This window comes from Aquarana catesbeiana, linkage group LG06 (genome assembly GCF_042186555.1).
Source record: "Aquarana catesbeiana isolate 2022-GZ linkage group LG06, ASM4218655v1, whole genome shotgun sequence".
NCBI lineage: Eukaryota > Metazoa > Chordata > Amphibia > Anura > Ranidae > Aquarana > Aquarana catesbeiana.
The window spans coordinates 391,014,496-391,033,661 of record NC_133329.1 but is presented as its reverse complement, the minus strand read 5'-3'; the positions used below and the strand labels follow the sequence as shown (position 1 = coordinate 391,033,661).

General features: G+C 44.6%; 1 protein-coding gene across 3 annotated transcripts in view; it reads left to right on the top strand.

The window, feature by feature from the left end:
* ANKZF1 (ankyrin repeat and zinc finger peptidyl tRNA hydrolase 1) overlaps nt 1–19,166 on the top strand; it is a 55,090-nt gene that overhangs the window by 21,703 nt on the left and 14,221 nt on the right. For 2 of the 3 annotated variants that reach the window (XM_073634338.1, XM_073634340.1), the window contains exons 9-13: nt 1,789–1,875; nt 6,220–6,366; nt 8,457–8,576; nt 10,603–10,873; nt 12,234–12,345. In XM_073634338.1, coding sequence (XP_073490439.1) covers nt 1,789–1,875; nt 6,220–6,366; nt 8,457–8,576; nt 10,603–10,873; nt 12,234–12,345 — 737 coding nt within the window. The remainder of the gene's footprint in view (nt 1–1,788; nt 1,876–6,219; nt 6,367–8,456; nt 8,577–10,602; nt 10,874–12,233; nt 12,346–19,166) is intronic. The other variant, XM_073634339.1, reaches the window with a different exon arrangement.

Here is a 19,166-nt window from a genome sequence, read left to right as displayed (position 1 = left end):
CTACAATCTTGTGCAACCTTTTTAGGAATTACCGTATTTATCGGCGTATAACACGCACCGGCGTATAACACGCACCCCAATTTAGGAGGGAATTTTAAGGAAAAAAAACTTTTAGGAGGGAAGTTGAAGGGAAAAAAACTTACATTTAAATGCCCTTCATTGCAGCCTTGTCAGTGCAGCCTTGTCAGTGCAGCCTTGTCAGTGCAGCCTTGTCAGTGCAGCCTTGTCAGTGCAGCCTTGTCAGTGCAGCCTTCCCCAGTGCAGCCTTCGTCAGTGCAGCCTTGTCAGTGCAGCCTTGTCAGTGCAGCCTTGTCAGTGCAGCCTTGTCAGTGCAGCCTTGTCAGTGCAGCCTTGTCAGTGCAGCCTTCGTCAGTGCAGCCTTCGTCAGTGCAGCCTTCCCCAGTGCAGCCTTCGTCAGTGCAGCCTTGTCAGTGCAGCCTTCCCCAGTGCAGCCTTGTCAGTGCAGCCTTCCCCAGTGCAGCCTTGTCAGTGCAGCCTTCCCCAGTGCAGCCTTCCCCAGTGCAGCCTTCCCCAGTGCAGCCTTCCCCCAGTGCAGCCTGGGATCCCCTGTCCCTGCTTCCAGGGCTTCAAAATCGCGGTCCGCGATTTGAAAATGGCGCCGCCGCCGCCGAAGTACACAGAGCCGGTCCTCGGCTCTTTCCGGCGGCTCTCGTTTACGTTCGGCTCCACTCGTAGTCCCGAGCGGAGCTATCCGAGTAGGTTCGGATAGCTCCGCTCGGGACTACGAGTGGAGCCGAAAGTAAACGAGAGCCGCCGGAAAGAGCCGAGGACCGGCTCTGTGTACTTCGGCTCCGGCGGCGCCATTTTCAAATCGCGGTCCGCGATTTTGAAAATGTGACAGCTCGGGATCGGCGGGGATCGGCGTATAACACGCACCTGCGACTTTCCCCTGATTTTAAGGGGAAAAAGGTGCGTGTTATACGCCGATAAATACGGTACCTACAACTGACCTGATCAGAAACCAGTTTAATTGGTTCCCACTTAGCGAGAGCAGGCATCCTGGCTATTAGTAAAGACTGTGATTTGAGAGCCAGCAGCTGTGCAAAGTGTTGACTGTGGTCCCCCGAAGGGTGGCACAGGGCACCTTGCTGGGGAACATTGATAAACCGATTGCGAGCAATAAGTATTTAGCCTAGTGGCAGTCGCTTTAACCCCCCCCCCCTTTTTTTTATTTGCAAGATTAAATAAGGATTGACTATGTTATCTAGTCACAAGATATTTGTGTGCTTCATATCATTATAAAAAGTGTCATGTTTTTTCTCCTGAATGCATTCTATGCATTAAGGTGAAAAACCTTCTGTGCTGCAGCTGCCCCCCCCCCCCCCCCCATAGCCCCCTCTTTTCTTACCTGAACCTGATCATTCCAGCGACAAGCATGAGCCCAGCAGCTTCAACGCCTGTCTCTACCCTCACTGGATAGATTGATAGCAGCGGGAGCCATTGGCTCCCGCTGCTGTCAATCAAATCCTGTGACCGGGGGGTGGGGCTGAGTCCTGCTGTCTATGTCGATGGATGCAGCAGCACTCAGGAGCATGCCCCAATGGAATGTAGCTCTCCGTGGGGGCACCCAATGAAGAGGAAGGGCCAGGAGTGCCGCCGGGGGACCCCCAGAAAAGGAGGATCGGGCCGCTCTGTGCAAAGCCCTTGCACAGAAGAGGTAAGTATAACATGTTTGTTATTTTAGAAAAAAAAAATAAACCTTTAAAATCACTTTAAGTATCGCAATGTGTCATCACACCTGTGGTCATTTATACTCTTTGTGCACAGACAGGGAAGTACCAATCATTGGTATACGGGAGAAACCTGTCAGATCCAGAAAACCGAGACGGACAGAAAACCAGGAGGAGACAACCGGTAATAACTGCAGTGATACATTTTAACGGCATGGTATATTACAGCTCTTGTTACAGGGGTCTTCAAACTACGGCCCTCCAGTTGTTCAGGAACTACAATTCCCATCATGCCTAGTAATGTCTGTAAATGTCAGAGTTTTACAAAGCCTCATGGGACGTGTAGTTCTGCAACAGCTGGAGGGCAGCAGTTTGAGGATCACGTTACATTCTAAAAATACATCTATTAAATTACTTATAGAAAACAAATTCAAAAACTTTAATGTGGAAAGTTGTTGTGTTTTTTTAAGATTTTTTTCCCACCGTCCAAACAAATTGCTGTTGTAAACCTAGAAAAACTTGTCAAAAGGGACTCATGCTAATAGCAGAGGATCAAAGTAGGAGATAGAAATGACAGGGGTTGATTTACTAAAGACAAAAAGACTGTGCACTTTGCAAAGTGCAGTTGCTCCAGAGTTTATTAAATGTAGGTAAATATTCCCTTTGCAACAAATACTAAATCACATGCAAGGGGAAAAAAAAAAACAAAAAAAAAATGCATTTTTTGTTTGCACATGATTGGATGATGGAAGTCAGCAGAGCTTCTTTTCATTTACTAAGCTGTGGAGCAACTGCATTTGCAGAGTGCACAGTCTATTTGCCTTTAATAAATCAACCCCTTAGTGCTCTTAATTGACACAAGTACACACTATAGAGCAGGGATATGCAATTAGTGGACCTCCAGCTGTTGCAGAACTACAAGTCCCATGAGGCATAGCAAGACTCTGACAGCCACAAGCATGACACCCAGAGGCAGAGGCATGATGGGACTTGTAGTTTTGCAACAGCTGGAGGTCCGCTAATTGCATATCCCTGCTATAGAGGGTTATGCTTTGTTCATATTGCATGTCTGAGGTTTACAACCACTTTAATACATAATTAAATGTATTTTTAAAGGATAAGTTCACCTTTTGAAAAAAATAATAAATGCACATCTTTTTGCAGGGAAAAAAAAAAAGTACATTTGTTATTTTTTTTTTACCAGGAGCCTGCAAAGCATTGCACCCATAATCAGCAGATTACAGGTGCATTGCAGGACTCCTGCAGACTGTTGGTGTAATCTGTCTGTTTTGTAGCTCATACGGACAAGCAGTTACACAATGACAGGAAGAAACAATGAGCTGCCTAAAGAGCTCAACAGCACCCTGGTAGCTCATTGAGAACTACAAGCCGACAACCACAAAGGATGTCAGTACTTGTAGTTCTCCCGTTCCCACAGAACTTTGTGAATGAATGACGTGGCCGGGCGAGCAGATCATGTTTTTTTTTTTTAAACCTTTTTTAATTTTTGTAATTGTGACAGCGAGTTCGGGGAGAAGATCCCCGTCACAAGAGGCGGTTAGTCAGACAGCGGCTGCAGCAGTGGGAACATGTTGAATGTTCCACCCTAAAAAATGTCTGGAACATGTTCCCCAAGGTGGACTATCCTTTAAATACAGGCAGTGTAGGCACCTGAATGTGACCTAGTATCAGGCCTCTTGCTGTCCCTGTACAGCAGAACTGGAGTGTGGGGTGAGAGAGACAATTTATTCATCTCCTGATCAGAACTTGCTGATAGGAGGAGAGAGCAGAGAGATGAGTTCATCACGGTGCTGCTTCTCCTTTCACTGTCTAGTCACAGATCGAGGTGAGTCCAGGATGATCTGAGCTCAAACACATTTGCAAATACATGCGTAAGCTGCAGCAGCCATGTCACAGCACCCTGGTGTATTGCAGTCCTAACTCTATAATTTTGAGAGTCTCCTGAGCACCTTTATAATAATGGATAGATTAAAGGCAGGTATGCCTGGAGGAGGCTCTTCCTTCCTTAAAGGAATAGGGAGGTAATGGACACTCAGCAATAACACAATGGGAGCGAAGGCATACAGTGCGTCCCCTCACCAACTGGACTCTCAAAATGGTAGTGTTGGAACTGCGCTACATTGGGGTGCCAAAACATAGCCGCTGCAGCTCACACAATTATTTACAAACGTGTGCAAACTAAACCCCTTGGTTTTTAAGGTGAACTGTTAGACAAGGTCAATTTGGTTTGTTGCAGGCTGGCTGGTAAATGAGCTGGGAATTTTTTTTTTTATTGTTTTTTGACATGCGTCACTCTTCCAAATGCTCCCTGCTACAAAGGCCAGTTATAGGTTGGGGTGGTTGCCAATTGTTTACACTGTTGGTAATTGGTGAGGGGACTCATTAGATACCTTCCCTACCATTGTGCTATTGCTGCATGTCCAGTCCCTATACCCTTTAAAGTAGGGCTGAAACGATTAATCGATATTATCGATAATAATCGATAATGAAAATCGTTGTACAACATTCATTTTTATGACCAGTGCCCCATCCTAACTAAGTATTCCTGCAGAGGGGGGGGTGGGAGTGCCCCATCATTGGTGTTCCCGGGAGGAATAGTGCCCCATCATTGGTGTTCCCGGGAGGAATAGTACCCCATCATTGGTGTTCCCGGGAGGAATAGTACCCCATCATTGGTGTTCCCGGGAGGAATAGTGCCCCATCATTGGTGTTCCCGGGAGGAATAGTGCCCCATCATTGGTGTTCCCGGGAGGAATAGTGCCCCATCATTGGTGTTCCCGGGAGGAATAGTGCCCCATCATTGGTGTTCCCGGGAGGAATAGTGCCCCATCATTGGTGTTCCCGGGAGGAATAGTACCCCATCATTGGTGTTCCCGGGAGGAATAGTACCCCATCATTGGTGTTCCCGGGAGGAATAGCGCCCCATCATTGGTGTTCCCGGGAGGAATAGCGCCCCATCATTGGTGTTCCCGGGAGGAATAGCGCCTCATCATTGGTGTTCCCGGGAGGAATAGCGCCTCATCATTGGTGTTCCCGGGAGGAATAGTGCCCCATCATTGGTGTTCCCGGGAGGAATAGCGCCCCATCATTGGTGTTCCCGGGAGGAATAGCGCCTCATCATTGGTGTTCCTGGGAGGAATAGTACCTCATCATTGGTGTTTTATTCTGCAGTTTTTTTCATTATTACTGTTAAATAAACGGAAAAATGGCATATTCCTTTTTTTTTTAATGATTTTATCCGATTAATTGAAAAAATAATCAGCTGATTAATCGATTATGAAAATAATCGTTAGTTGTAGCCCTACTTTTAAGGAGTAGTGGGCTCCCTCCAGGCATACCTGCCCTTTAATACATGCATTCTTATATATGTACTCCAACTCACTCTCAAAATGATAGTTAGGACTGCAGTACACTGGGGTGCCACGATGTGGCCGCTGCAGCTTACGCATATATTTGCAAACATGTGCAACTAAACCCCTTTTTTAATGTGAACTGTTAGACAAGACAATTTGGTTTGTTGCAGGCTGGCTGGTAAGTGAGCTGAGAATTTTTGTTAGTAGTTTTTTTTTTTACTATGTAGTCTAGCAGTAACAGCCTCATCCGGAACCCACCGCAGCCTGTGATTGGACAGTGAGCAGCTGCACATTGATAAAGTCATCCTTTTTTTGCTCTCCTGTAAGAATGTTCATAGATTTAAGCTGGCAAAAAATGGATTGAAAATCGTCTGGTTCAGCAAGGACCAACCGAATTTTCTATTCATCTCCAGCTGTTCATCCTCGTGATGGAAATTTTTAATTGTTTATCTGCTGCAGCTCTGATCTGTGTATGGAGGAGTCACCACTGTCAGAACACAATAATACAGCGGGGAGGATTCTTCCATCCACCCCACTTCTGTGAATGGGAGATTCCAATTGTTTTTTTTTTTTTTTTGTTCTTTTTTTCAAATCAGCCCACTGGATGATCTAAAAATAAATAAACCGTCAATCTATGGCCAGTCTTAGAATGACAGCACCACATAGAGCAATCGGTTCCTGGTTGTCTGAGTGTGTTGTGCAGAGGGTTCCAGGAAACTGGTTTTAGGTCAGAATCAGCTACTTTGTTTTATATGCAAAAACACACATCGCTTTTGTGCGGTCACTAAGATGGGGATGAGAAGAACCTCTGCAACAGAGACCAGACAACAATAAAAGCACTTTATTTAGTAGAATGGGGTAGGGTTCATGCCTCAAGTTTGTACTAATGTGTTCCCATTAAGGACATTCTCTCCCACTTCCTGTGTGGTCATCAGAACAGAAAGTAAGGGCAGATCTCCCTTTAAAGAGACACAGACTGCAGAAATCTGAAAGGAATTCTATCCTTTCCGCCATTTAAAAAAAAAAAAAAAAAAAAACTCAAGCATGAAATGACTGTTAAAGTAATGTACTGTATTTGTAATCATGTATTATTAACATGTAGTCCTCCTTCATCCATATTCATTATGAAGCTCTGTGCTATATGTTAACATTAGATGCCCCCGAGCAGTCAGAAGAAGATGATGATCCGGTGCTGGATGAATATGTGGAAGAAGAGGTGACCATCAGCACGCTGGATCTCAGAGAATACGAGGTGCAACCAAAAAGAAAAAGGAAGAAGAAGAAGAAAAAAGATGTGTCAGGTGACTGATCTCCACTCAGAGCAAATACCACAAACCTTCTGTTATGTTATGTCCCCTTAGTAAATACTCCATAATGTGCTGCCTCGCCTCTCCACACCCTATAAATGCAGGAGATGAATATTTAGGTGTATGAACCTCAGTGGTCACATGCCTGATGAAGGGGACCTGTGAGGCTCCGAAACGTCGCTTTTGTAGCTATGATGTGATCACTGAATAAAGCCTTGGGCCTGTTCTGGAGGACCTTGATGTGCTGGTGACGTAATTCTTGCTTTGAATGTCTTCGGTTTCCAGCCGGTGGTCACTGCAGCACCCACTTGCTTTTACAGCCACCTTCAGGAACGTGATGCGTTGGGAATATTGTGCTTAAGCTCCGTAGTGTCTTTGCTGTCTAGGAGGGCTGGAGACCTGATTTTTCTCTACTGCCATCTAGTGGTAGAGAAATAAGCTGGTAATACTTACCTTAACCCTCCTATTGATGCATTGTGGACTCTTGCCATCTCCACATACGCTGCAGGACTGCTGGTCCTGAATTGTATGTGACGTCAGAGTGCAACCAACAGGTTTTTTTTTTCTGTTGCCTGGAGTGGTGCTTTAAATAATTCAACTAGGTCTTGTCCATCCCCCAGCCTATGACTGGTTAGTGAAAAGAGAAGCAGCAGACTGATGAGCTCATCTCTGTCGCTCTGCCCTCTTTCTGTCATGTTCCTTGTTAGCACATGATCACTGCAGCACACCTAATTGGCTCCTTGTGCCACTCATTCCTCTTCCAGTCTGAGCTTTGCTTTACAGGGACTTGCAAGAGACTGATACCAGATCAATGTGGGGTACTTACACAGCTTGTATTTTAACAAGTATATTTAATGTGTATTGTATCACATTCTCTGCAATTGCTAACTAGATCTATAATTGCCTTTCTGTTTTCAATGAGTTTTCACAGTGTTACAATATGTAGAGCTTAATGGAACATAACTAGAATTCCCCGTTTATAGCCAAAAGCAAAAAAGAATAAATGGGTAGTAATGAGAGCCCTAAAAATATTCACATGAACCAAATAGTATATGTGTGTGTGTGTGTGTGTGTGTATATATATATATATATATATATAGTTATTAATAATAATAACATTTTGGATATGTATTATAGTAGAAAGTAAAAAATATATATTTTTGCTTTCTGCTACAATACATATCCAAAAATATAATATATATATTATATATATATTTTTTTTTTTTGCAAAAACGTTTTTTTCTTTCCAATAATTTTTATTGAAACTTCAGCAAAGGTAAAAAAAAAAAAAAAACGGCACATAGACCACAAATACTGTACATAGTTTACACGCCGCAGTACAACATTTCTTAACAAGATGACATGGCATTTATTCTGTAAGAACTACTTCCTTCACACAGCCCCCAGCTAGCTACCTCCAGCCCACGTTACTTCTTCAGGGTGCAGTTTAGAAGTTGACTCATAAATGACATTGCATTACTACACATGGCCGAATGGGCCTTAAAAAAAAAAAGGGGGGGGGGGGGTTGGGAAGAGAGAATGCATAAAGAAAGCCATTGTTTTCCATGTGCCCTGTTAACACCACAACACTGGTATCATCGTGTGTAATTTTTATTTTTTCTGCAGAAATCTGCAACATGTATGCAGTTTTCTACGCAGAAAAAAAACTCACCTGATATCATTTTGTGGTGTGAACAAGCCATATAGAAAAAAATAGTTTTTTTTTTTGTTTTTGTTTTTTTTTTTGTGGTCTTGCAGATAATTCATGTTGCAAATTACTGTTCAGGAAAAAATTCACATGACCGCAGTGTTCTGGTGTGAACAGGGCACATAGAAAACAATGGTTTTCTTTGTGTCCTTGCAGAGGCCTACATAATAAATACACATGTCTTTGCACATGGTGTGAATAAGACCAAAATATTCTATGCAAGACAAATCTGTAAAAATTTAAAAACCTTTCCATCTGTGTTTTTTTTTTTTTTGCATGCATGCAGGATGTGAACAAGGCCAACATAGCATGTAAATTGTAGTATACAAAATCTATGTAGTGGTGCTCACAAAATATAATGTGCTTTCTCCCAAAGAGTCTGTGGCTGCTCAGGATGGGGGTGGATTAGGGTCTATATCTCAGGAGCAAACAGAAAATTCCACTGATGATTACGAAGAGTTGACCAATCAGGAGCCACTACTATCAGCATTGGAAGGTAAGAACCTAAAACTTCCTAATGAATGAGAACCAAAAATTAAAAGATCAGTACATGTTGGTCATACATGCAGGACGGAGCCCCAAACAGTTGTGCCAATTTCAAATATGATGTTTTGTAGGGGAGAAGAACCACTGCATGCTGTCGGGGGGGGGGGGAGGCAGGTGGGGGGGGGGGGGGTGCAAATGCTTGAGTGTAACATAATCCTAAAAGTGCACTTGGCCTTCAACATGTGTTGCATTTCGGGAGTCAACTAATTTTTAATGGGCTGCTAACATGTGGTTTAACACTTGCATCACATGTGGTTCACATCTGCATGCTCTTGGGGTTGAGTTGCCATTTAAAATGAGTTGATGGTAGCTGCAACATAGTTGTCAAAATTGATGGCACCGCACCACATAGCACTTTGTCTCCTGGGTTGTAGAGACATACAGTAAAACATGCGTTACTGCACTGGTGTGAATAGGTCTAAAAGCTTAATTCCAGGAATTTAGCTCCTTTTTGTAAAAATAATGGCACACTATGAGTTTGGTCCAGCAAGGTGCATGACACCTGGGCTTAGCTCTATTATTTATATCAGTAGTAGTACTGAAAGACCGCTACTGCTGATCCTTCTGAGTTTTTTTTTTTTTTTTTTTTTTTTTTTTGCGCTAATCGCCAAAAAAAGACCCACAATTTTGAAAAAAGAAAACAACAATTTTTTACTTTGTTATAAAGCGCATCCAATAAAAATATTGAAAATAATCAAATTTCTTCATCGATTTAGCCCAATATGTATTCTGCTACATATTTTTTTGTAAAGAAAATCCCAATAAGCGTATATTTATATTATTTTCACAAAAGTTATAGCGTCTACAAACTATGGGATAGATTTATTTATTTTTACTAGTAATGGCGGCGATCAGCGACTTATAGTGGGACTGCAATATTGCGGCGGACAATTTTGGGCACTAACTGACACTTTTGACACTTTTTGGGGACCAGTGACACTAATGCAATGACCAGCGCTAACAAATATGCACTGTCACTCTACTAATGACACTGGCTGGGAAAGGGTTAACATCAGGGGCGATCAAAGGGTTAAATGTGTTCCTAGCCAGTGCTTGTGTACTGTGTGTGTGGGGGGAGGTACTTTTACTAAGGAAAGGGATAAATACGTGTCCTTGCTTTTGCAGGAACACAGGATCAATGCCTTCCCTAATGACAGAACGACGATCTGCCTGGTTTACATCAGCTCGCCATTCTGCCTGTGTACTAAACAGGGACATCGAGTCTGAAGTACCCACCGCTGGGCTCCCGCTGTGTGTGAGCCCGAGCATGGGCCCACCTACCTGGGAAAGCCTGATCACGTGTGTGTGTGTATATATATGTATGTGTGTGTGTGTGTGTATATATGTATGTGTGTGTATGTATATGTGTGTGTGTGTGTGTGTGTATGTATATATGTATATATGTATGTGTATATATATATATATATATATATATATATATATATATATATATATATATATATATATATAGATAGTATGTATATATCTATAGTGTATGTGTATGTGTGTATGTATGTATGTATGTATATATATATATATATATATATATATATATATATACACACACACACACAAAAATTATCCGTCGCACAGCTGCCGCCCTGTAGCAGTCAAACTGCCATAGTGCGGTCAGCAAGCAGCTAACCTCTTGGCGCTGATAGGACGCAAGTATGCGGGTGGGCCTTGGCGCTGAGTGGCCGCATATATGCGTGCAATATTGCGAAAAAAGGTTGTGCGATCAGGAGCTTTTGGTTCATGCCATTTACGGTGGCCATATGATTATAAACCCCACCTTTCCTCCCAGCATCTGAAACCCCTTAAAGGACCAGGAGGCCAAGGGGCTAAACTGAACACCTATACATATCCTGTAACAAAACTTAAAAAAAGGACTTTGCATTCTCATTACAGCAGCCTTTAAAGCTGGCAATAGCCGAGTCTAATTGGTTTCTATATGCATGCTGTTGTGTTTACACAAGGTGATGAGCTGAGCAGGGTGCGGAATGCCTTGTTCACCTGCTGCAAGACGGGAGATTCTGAGACCGCTAAACGGATCCTGCAGGATCTCACCCCTGACTTTTCCTCTTCCTCGCCCCCTCTGACCAGATCCCCAGCCTGTGAGGTGGTGAGCAGACTGGTGAATGAGCGTCTTCCATTGGAGCAGCGTACACTCCTACACGTAGCTGCGGCAGCAGGACACGGAGAAGTGGCTTGTCTGCTTATGAATGCTGGCTGGGACCCGGCCCTCAGGTAATATCTCATGGCCACCCTCAGAATTATTTATTTAACTAAATCTGTTTGGTGCATTTAGTAAACCAGCGCAAAAGTAGAAACCTACAAAAAAAAACTCCCATCTTATACTGGTTTACCTTAAAGTGGACCTTTCCGTTAAATTCACATCAGTATGCATCTCTGCATGCTGATGGGAAATCATCTAACACTCATTATTTAAAGCTCAGGGCGGATAAAAATAAAAATCCTTCCTTGCTGTGAGGCTGTGCTTGATTTGTCTAAAGCTGGCCATAGACTGTTCAAATCTTGGCTGGTTCAGCAGAGATTGGCCGAGATTCAAACCATGTATGCGCAGGCAGATTGTATGAAAGCTAATGGATCAATCGACTTGGGTACAACCAGCCTGTCGGATTTTTCATGTGATTATTTCCAGCGACTATAGCCACTAGCAATAATCGTTGTGTGCCCCCTCCTTTCTGGGAGAACACAATAGCTCAGTGGGAGGAATTTCCCCCATCAACACTGACTGTTTTTTGTTTTGTTTTTTCCGTGACATCTTTCGCCGGGCAAAAACTGTTTTTCTTTCCTGATCCTCTGCTCCCCCACAGTCCAGTGGTAGACTGTGCCTCAGCATCCTCTATTATGGACTATGCTCTGGGTCTTGATGTCAGGATCCTAGACCTCTAGTGCGCAGGGGTTCAGAAGCTGCAGGGAGGAGCAGAGGATTGGGTAAAGCCTAGTACACATGGGCCGAATGTCAGATGACATTGGCCGGTTCAATACAAAACTGTCTGACATTCGGTCCGTGTGCATGGCAGCCAGTCCGACAGAAGCTGTCCGTTCACCGGCCTATGTCGGATGTGCATGCTAGAAAACCAGTAGCTGACCGGAGTGTTCTGGCGGGAGGGGGGGGCGGCGTTCCCTGTCAGAACACAATAGAACAGCAGACGAGATTTCTGTACTAACATTGGATTATTAGTGCAGCGACTGGAGCTGTCAGATGTTTTTCGTTCAACCCACTGTTTATCAGTTGGAGTCAGGATAGGCCTTTTCAGAAATTGCTGATAGGCAGACACAGGAAATATTTGGACAGATTGGGGTAAGGTGTTCCAGAGGATTCGAGGGGCTCTGGGAGGAGTCCCAGAGGTGAGCATGAGAGGAGGTGACAAGGGGGCTAGAGAGCAGAAGGAGGAGCAGAGAGGACAGTTTGGTTGGTATTTTGAGACTAGGTTAGTGATGTAGCTCAGGGCAGAGTTGTGGAAGTCTTTGTGGGTTTCTGTTAACTTACAAAGGATTATAATGACTATTTTCAATGTTGCAATAATTTTGTTTTCTGTAATTTTGTTGCCAGCAATCCATTTGTAATTGTTTCTTCTAGGGACTCTGCCGCACAGACGCCATATTCCTTGTGTGCTGATAAACGCACCAGGAACGGCTTCCGGAAATATCGGGAGGATAACCCAGACAAATACAACTACAGCAAATCTCAGGTGTGTGTCAAAGAGTTTTCGTATTTGTAAAGTGTTTCCCTGTCTTCTCAGCATGCTTGGGGCAGGGCGAGGGGGTCAAAGCTGGGAAATTGAAATTAAATTTTTAGATATACGTTTTTGTTTTTTGTTTGTTTTTTTTGCCTCTGAGTGTCTTTGCTGCTCTGACAGGTTTCTTTTTTTTTTTAATCAAGTATAAAGTTTGAGCATAATATTCAATACGGAGCTTACATACATTAAACAGGGTACAACAGGCACCTAACAAAGGAGTAAAAAGTCTGACATCTCACATCTACAGCTGAGATAGTCCCAGTCATTGCTTATAACCATAGCATTTTGGGTTCATAACAGGTGTAGATAATAGTTGTGCATGGGAACTCACTGCGCCAACATGGCGGCAAACAGAGCCGGCATCATATAGTGTAGTTGGTGTATCCTACTGTCCGAGGAAGAGTGGAAGACCGGGGACATAAAGTGTGGTCTAAGCCCATTGCAGGAAGGGGGACTCCTCCTAGTCTACGCAGGTGGAGGAATCGTCTACCCATCTGTCCCAGATTTTATTGTACTTGCCTGGGCATCCTCGGTGGAGGTATAAGACTTTTTTTTATATGGGAGGGTGATGTTCACTGCCCTTTTCCATTGCTGGATAGTAGGGGAGGCGGCTCTGAGCCACAGTTGGGCTATCTGCATACGAGCTGTGAAAAGGGTTTCCTGTAAAAAGGTGGTTAAGTATTTCTCTTCTTCTGGAATGGGGTAGGAGGCCAAGTATACACTGGAGTGGGCAGAGTGACAGGGGGGAGCCCATACAGTCATGTAGGAATTTTACGGTTTGTGTCCAGTATTGCTGAAGGGGTGGGCAGGACCATATCAGGTGGTAGAAAGTGCTGTCAGGATCGTCACACCTGGGGCAGGCTGAGCCGGTATCTGGCTTATATTTTGAGAGGTGTGAAGGGGTGATGTATGATCTGTGAAGGATGTAGTGGTGCGTGAGCCGGTCTGATAGTTTAGGGGACACTTTTTTATAGGACTCTAGTATTTCCCCCCATTCCTCATCTTCCAGTTCCCCCAGGTTGGACTCCCATTTAGTTTTCAGTTGGTAGGCATGGGTGGTGGCTGAGGGTTTTAGAAGGTGGTTGTAAAGAAAGGAGATGAGTTTCTTGGGATCCCTTCCCAGGACCATGCCTGGGAATAGAGGCACCGAACTGGGATTGGAGGGCATGTTGTACCTTAAGGTAATGGAAAAGCATATGATTGGGAAGGGCAAACTCTTCCTTGAGGGCCTGAAATGATCTCACCGTGCCAGCTGATATGACTTGGGAAAGGTATATGATGCCTTTGGCAATCCATATGTTGTGGACAGGGATAGTCATCAGTTCAGGTAGTTGGGGGTTGTCCCAGAGTGGTGTGTGAGCTTGTAGGGGGGGAGCTTCAGTAGTGTCCAGCGCCAGTTGCCATATTTTGCAGTGATGGGTCAACATATGTCGTCTGTCACCAAGGCGGGGGAGACCCCGATGATTACAAAAAAGTATCTGGAAAGGGTGGGCCACCATGTTGGTGACCGACGTGCATACCATGGTAGAGTACCGAAGCTTATCTTGGTGGTTGAAGTAGAAAAAGTGGGACAGCTGGGAGGCTATGTAGTATAGTGCAAGGTCAGGGAGGGCTGTGCCACCAAGGAGAACAGGGCGTTTTAGGGTCTGCCATGACAACTTATGTCTGGAGGGGCCCCACACAAACGTATTGAGTATGGATTCCATAGATCTAAAAACTCGGGCTGGGATGTAGAGAGGGGCATGCCAGAATAGGTAGAGTAGCTTGGGAAGAAGGATCATCTTAACTAGGTTAATGCGACCCATGACTTCAAGAGGGAGTCTAGCCCAGACTATGGTTTTGCTTTTGAGGAGACAATACAAGGGTTCTAGATTGAAGTGCATGTAATCTTTAAGAGATCGTGAGCACTGTACACCGAGATATTTAAGTTGGTTTGTCCTTACTAGTGGAAGGGCCACCTGAGTGGCTGTGGGGGCCGTGATGTCTATTGGGGAGAATTTGGGATTTGGACCAGTTGATCTGCAGCCCCAAGAAAGTGCCAAACTGTTGAATTAATTGTGGGGTCGCTGACAATGAGGGGCTGGCGTCCTCTAAGTACAGGAGCATATCATCCGCATAGAGACTGAGGACTTCAGTCACTCGCCCCATGCGGAGGCACTTTATGTCAGGGTGTGCCCCAATGGCAAAGGGTTCAACAGCCAATGCATAGAGCATGGGGGGTATGGGACATCCCTGGCGGGTACCCCGGGACAGAGGGAAGGGGTATAGTTACATAGTTACATAATAGGTGAGGTTGAAAAAAGACACAAGTCCATCAAGTCCAACCTATGTGTGTGATTATGTGTCAGTATTACATTGTATATCCCTGTATGTTGCGGTCATTCAGGTGCTTATCTAATAGTTTCTTGAAGCTATCAATGCTCCCCGCTGAGACCACCGCCTGTGGAAGGGAATTCCACATCCTTGCCGCTCTTACAGTAAAGAACCCTCTACGTAGTTTAAGGTTAAACCTCTTTTCTTCTAATTTTAATGAGTGGCCACGAGTCTTATTAAACTCTCTTCTGCAAAAAAGTTTTAACCCTATTGTGGGGTCACCAGTCCGGTATTTGTAAATTGAAATCATATCCCCTCTCAAGCGTCTCTTCTCCAGAGAGAATAAGTTCAGTGCTTGCAACCTTTCCTCATAACTAAGATCCTCCAGACCCTTTATTAGCTTTGTTGCCCTTCTTTGTACTCGCTCCATTTCCAGTACATCCTTCCTGAGGACTGGTGCCCAGAACTGGACCGCATACTCTAGGTGCGGCCGGACCAGAGTCTTGTAGAGCGGGAGAATTATCGTTTTATCTCTGGAGTTGATCCCCCTTTTAATGCATGCCAATATTCTGTTTGCTTTGTTAGCAGCAGCTTGGCATTGCATGCCATTGCTGAGCCGATCATCTACTAGGACCCCCAGGTCCTTTTCCAGCCTAGATTCCCCCAGAGGTTCTCCCCCCAGTGTATAGATTGCATTCATATTTTTGCCAGCCAAATGCATTATTTTACATTTTTCTACATTGAACCTCATTTGCCATGTAGTCGCCCACCCCATTAATCTGTTCAGGTCTTTTTGCAAGGTTTCCACGTCCTGCGGAGAAGTTATTGCCCTGCTTAGCTTAGTATCGTCTGCAAATACAGAGATTGAACTGTTTATCCCATCCTCTAGATCGTTTATGAACAAATTAAATAGGATTGGTCCCAGCACAGAACCCTGGGGAACCCCACTACCCACCCCTGACCATTCCGAGTACTCCCCATTTATCACCACCCTCTGAACTCGCCCTTGTAGCCAGTTTTCAATCCATGTACTCACCCTATGGTCCATGCCAATGGACCTTATCTTGTACAGTAAACGTTTATGGGGAACTGTGTCAAATGCTTTTGCAAAATCCAGATACACCACGTCTACGGGCCTTCCTTTATCTAGATGGCAACTCACCTCCTCATAGAAGGTTAATAGATTGGTTTGGCAAGAATGATTCTTCATGAATCCATGCTGATTACTGCTAATGATACCGTTCTTATTACTAAAATCTTGTATATAGTCCCTTATCATCCCCTCCAAGAGCTTACATACTATTGATGTTAGGCTAACTGGTCTGTAATTCCCAGGGATGTATTTTGGGCCCTTTTTAAATATTGGTGCTATATTGGATTTTCTCCAATCAGCTGGTACCATTCCAGTCAGTAGACTATCTGTAAAAATTAGGAACAACGGTCTGGCAATCACTTGACTGAGTTCCCTAAGTACCCTTGGATGCAAGCCATCTGGTCCCGGTGATTTATTAATGTTAAGTTTCTCAAGTCTAATTTTAGTTCCGTCCTCTGTTAACCATGGAGGTGCTTCCTGTGTTGTGTCATGAGGATAAACACTGCAGTTTTGGTTACTGAAGCCCCCTGATTCACTCGTGAAGACTGAGGAGAAGAATAAATTCAATACCTTTGCCATCTCCTCATCCTTTGTAACCAGATGTCCTTCCTCATTCTTTATGGGGCCAATATGGTCTGTCCTCCCTTTTTTACTGTTTACAGACTTAAAGAATTTCTTGGGATTTTTTTTGCTCTCCTCCGCTATGTGTCTTTCATGTTCTATCTTAGCTGTCCTAATTGCACCCTTACATTTCCTGTTGCATTCTTTATAAAGTCTGAATGCTGAGGATGATCCCTCAACCTTGTATTTTTTGAAGGCCTTCTGCTTTGCTTTTATATGCATTTTTACATTGGAGTTAAGCCATCCAGGACTTTTGTTCGCTCTTTTAAATTTATTACCCAATGGCATACATTGGCTAATGCCCTTATTTAATATGCTCTTAAAGCAAACCCATCTCTCCTCCGTATTCTTTGTTCCTAATATTTTATCCCAGTTTATGCCTTTTAGCAAGGTTTGTAGTTTAGGGAAGTTGGCTCTTTTGAAATTCAGTGTCTTTGTATTCCCTTTATGTTTCCTATTTGTGTGATTTATACTGAAACTAATTGACCTGTGATCACTGTTACCTAAATTGCCCCGTATTTCCACATCCGTGTTCAGGTCTGTATTGTTGGTAATCAGTAGATCCAGTAATGTTTTATTTCTAGTTGGTGCGTCTACCATCTGACCCATAAAATTGTCCTGCAAGACATTAAGGAATTGGCGAGCCTTAAATGAATGCGCGGTTCCCTCCACCCAGTCTATGTCTGGATATTTTGCCATTGACCTGGATCCGGGCAGTGGGAGCCTGGTAGAGGAGCTGGAGCCATTTGATGTATCTGGGGCCGAAGCCGAATATGCGGAGGCATTCCCACAGGTAGCTCCATTCATTCTGAATCAAATGCCTTAGCAGCATCTAGGCTAACCACCACCCGGGAGCCAACATTGTCATGAGTGGCTTGGAGATTCATGAAGAGCCTCCGGAGGTTGAATGCAGTGTTTTTATTGGGCATGAATCCAGTTTGGTCGGCGTGTATGAGGCTGAGTATCACTTTATTGAGTCTTAGGGCGAGGATCTTGGCCAGTATTTTGACATCTAATTGTAAGAGAGAAATGGAGCGGTACGATTCAGGGTAGAGGGGGTCTTTTCCTGGTTTCAGGATAGGGGCCATGAGGGCTTCACCCATGGTGTGTGGGAGTGTGCCAGTCTCGTATATGTGTGAGTTGAGTGTTTGTAGCTTGGGGAGGAGGATTTCTTGGAATGGGGAGTAGAATTCCAGGGGGTAGCCGTCGGAACCCGGGGCTTTGGATGTCGGTAGGCTTGCTATTGCCTCCGCTATGCATTCCTCAGTGATAGGCGCCTCAAGGAGCTCTATTTGGGAGTCAGTGAAGGAAGGGAAGTCAATGTTCTGCAGAAGTAGATGTAGGTCGTTCAGGTGGCGACCAGCCTTTGAGGTATATGGGTCTGAGTAGAATTGTCTAAACTCGTGGGCCACCTGCGCGGGGTCAGCAAGTATGACTCCAGCTTCCGAACGGAGCTTTACCACCACTGGAAGGCTATAATCCAAATGGGCCATATATGTCAAGAGTTTGCCAGAGCGTTCACCATGCTCAAAGGTTTTTTGTTTACTAAAGAAGATGACCCGTTTAGCTTTTTCAAAGTGTAGATGGTCTGTTAGTCTAGAGTGTAAGCGTAACTGGACAGAGTTGGAGATCGATGGGTCTGCCAAGAAAACCTGCTCAAGAGAGCTTAGTTTTTCCTTGGCTTGCTGTAGGATAAGCTTAGAGGAGATCTTGTGTCTATTTATGCGTATGGAAAGTATCATGCGGACATGCAGTTTGAATGCCTCCCACACTATCCCCACTGAAGCTGACCCCGCATTGGATTGAAAGTAATGGGTCCATTCTCGTTGGATACTCTCCAAGTCCGTGAGGAAGGTGAGCCAAATGGGTTCCGCCTCCAGATGCAGATCGAAGGGGTGGAGGGCAGGTGTAGGGTAGCCCAGTATGATGAATGGTCTGAGAGGAACCTGACACCGAATCCCACATCAAGGAGGTCCGGGATCAGAGTGGGGGACAGCATAATCATATCTATGTGAGACATTGTGGCTTGTGAGGGAGTGAAGCAGGAATAGGCGGTAGTGTTAGGGTACTTATGCCTCCAGGTATCTGTCATGGCGAATTCCAGGAGGAACCTGCCAAACCTAGTAGAAGTGTGTTGGGTTGATGTTGGGGTGGGCGAATGGGAACTGTCAAGGAGAGGGTTGATGACCATGTTAAAGTCCCCTAACCATATGGCGGGCACCGTGGGGTGCTGGGTCATGAACGTCACTGACTCCCTCAGAGTGGTAAACTGAAATGGTGGGGGGATGTAAAATGCTAAGAGCAGAACCTCAAGTCCATCGAAAGTGGCGTGAAGGAAGAGGAACCAGCCGTGTCGATCTGACTGTAGGCTGTGGAGTTGGAACTGTACCCACATGGCAATGAGGATAGCAACAGATGTATTGGTGTAGGGGGCCTGGTAAACCCACCCCACCCAAGGCTTCTTGAGTGCCATCTGCATTTGACCCGTTATGAGTCTCTACTAGAACAGAAACATCTGCACGCATGGCTTTGAGGTGGGAGAGGACAGCCAATCGCTTAGGTTTGGCTCTCAGTCCCCACACATTCCACGTTACTATCTTAAGGGACGCCATAGTCGTGATGGTACTGACTGGGAGTGCAGTCGGATCAACAAGGGGCGGCCCGTGTCCACCCCCACACATAATATAATTTCTGTATACTGTATCATATTGTGGAACAAGGGTCCCGGTGTTTGGTATATGATGGT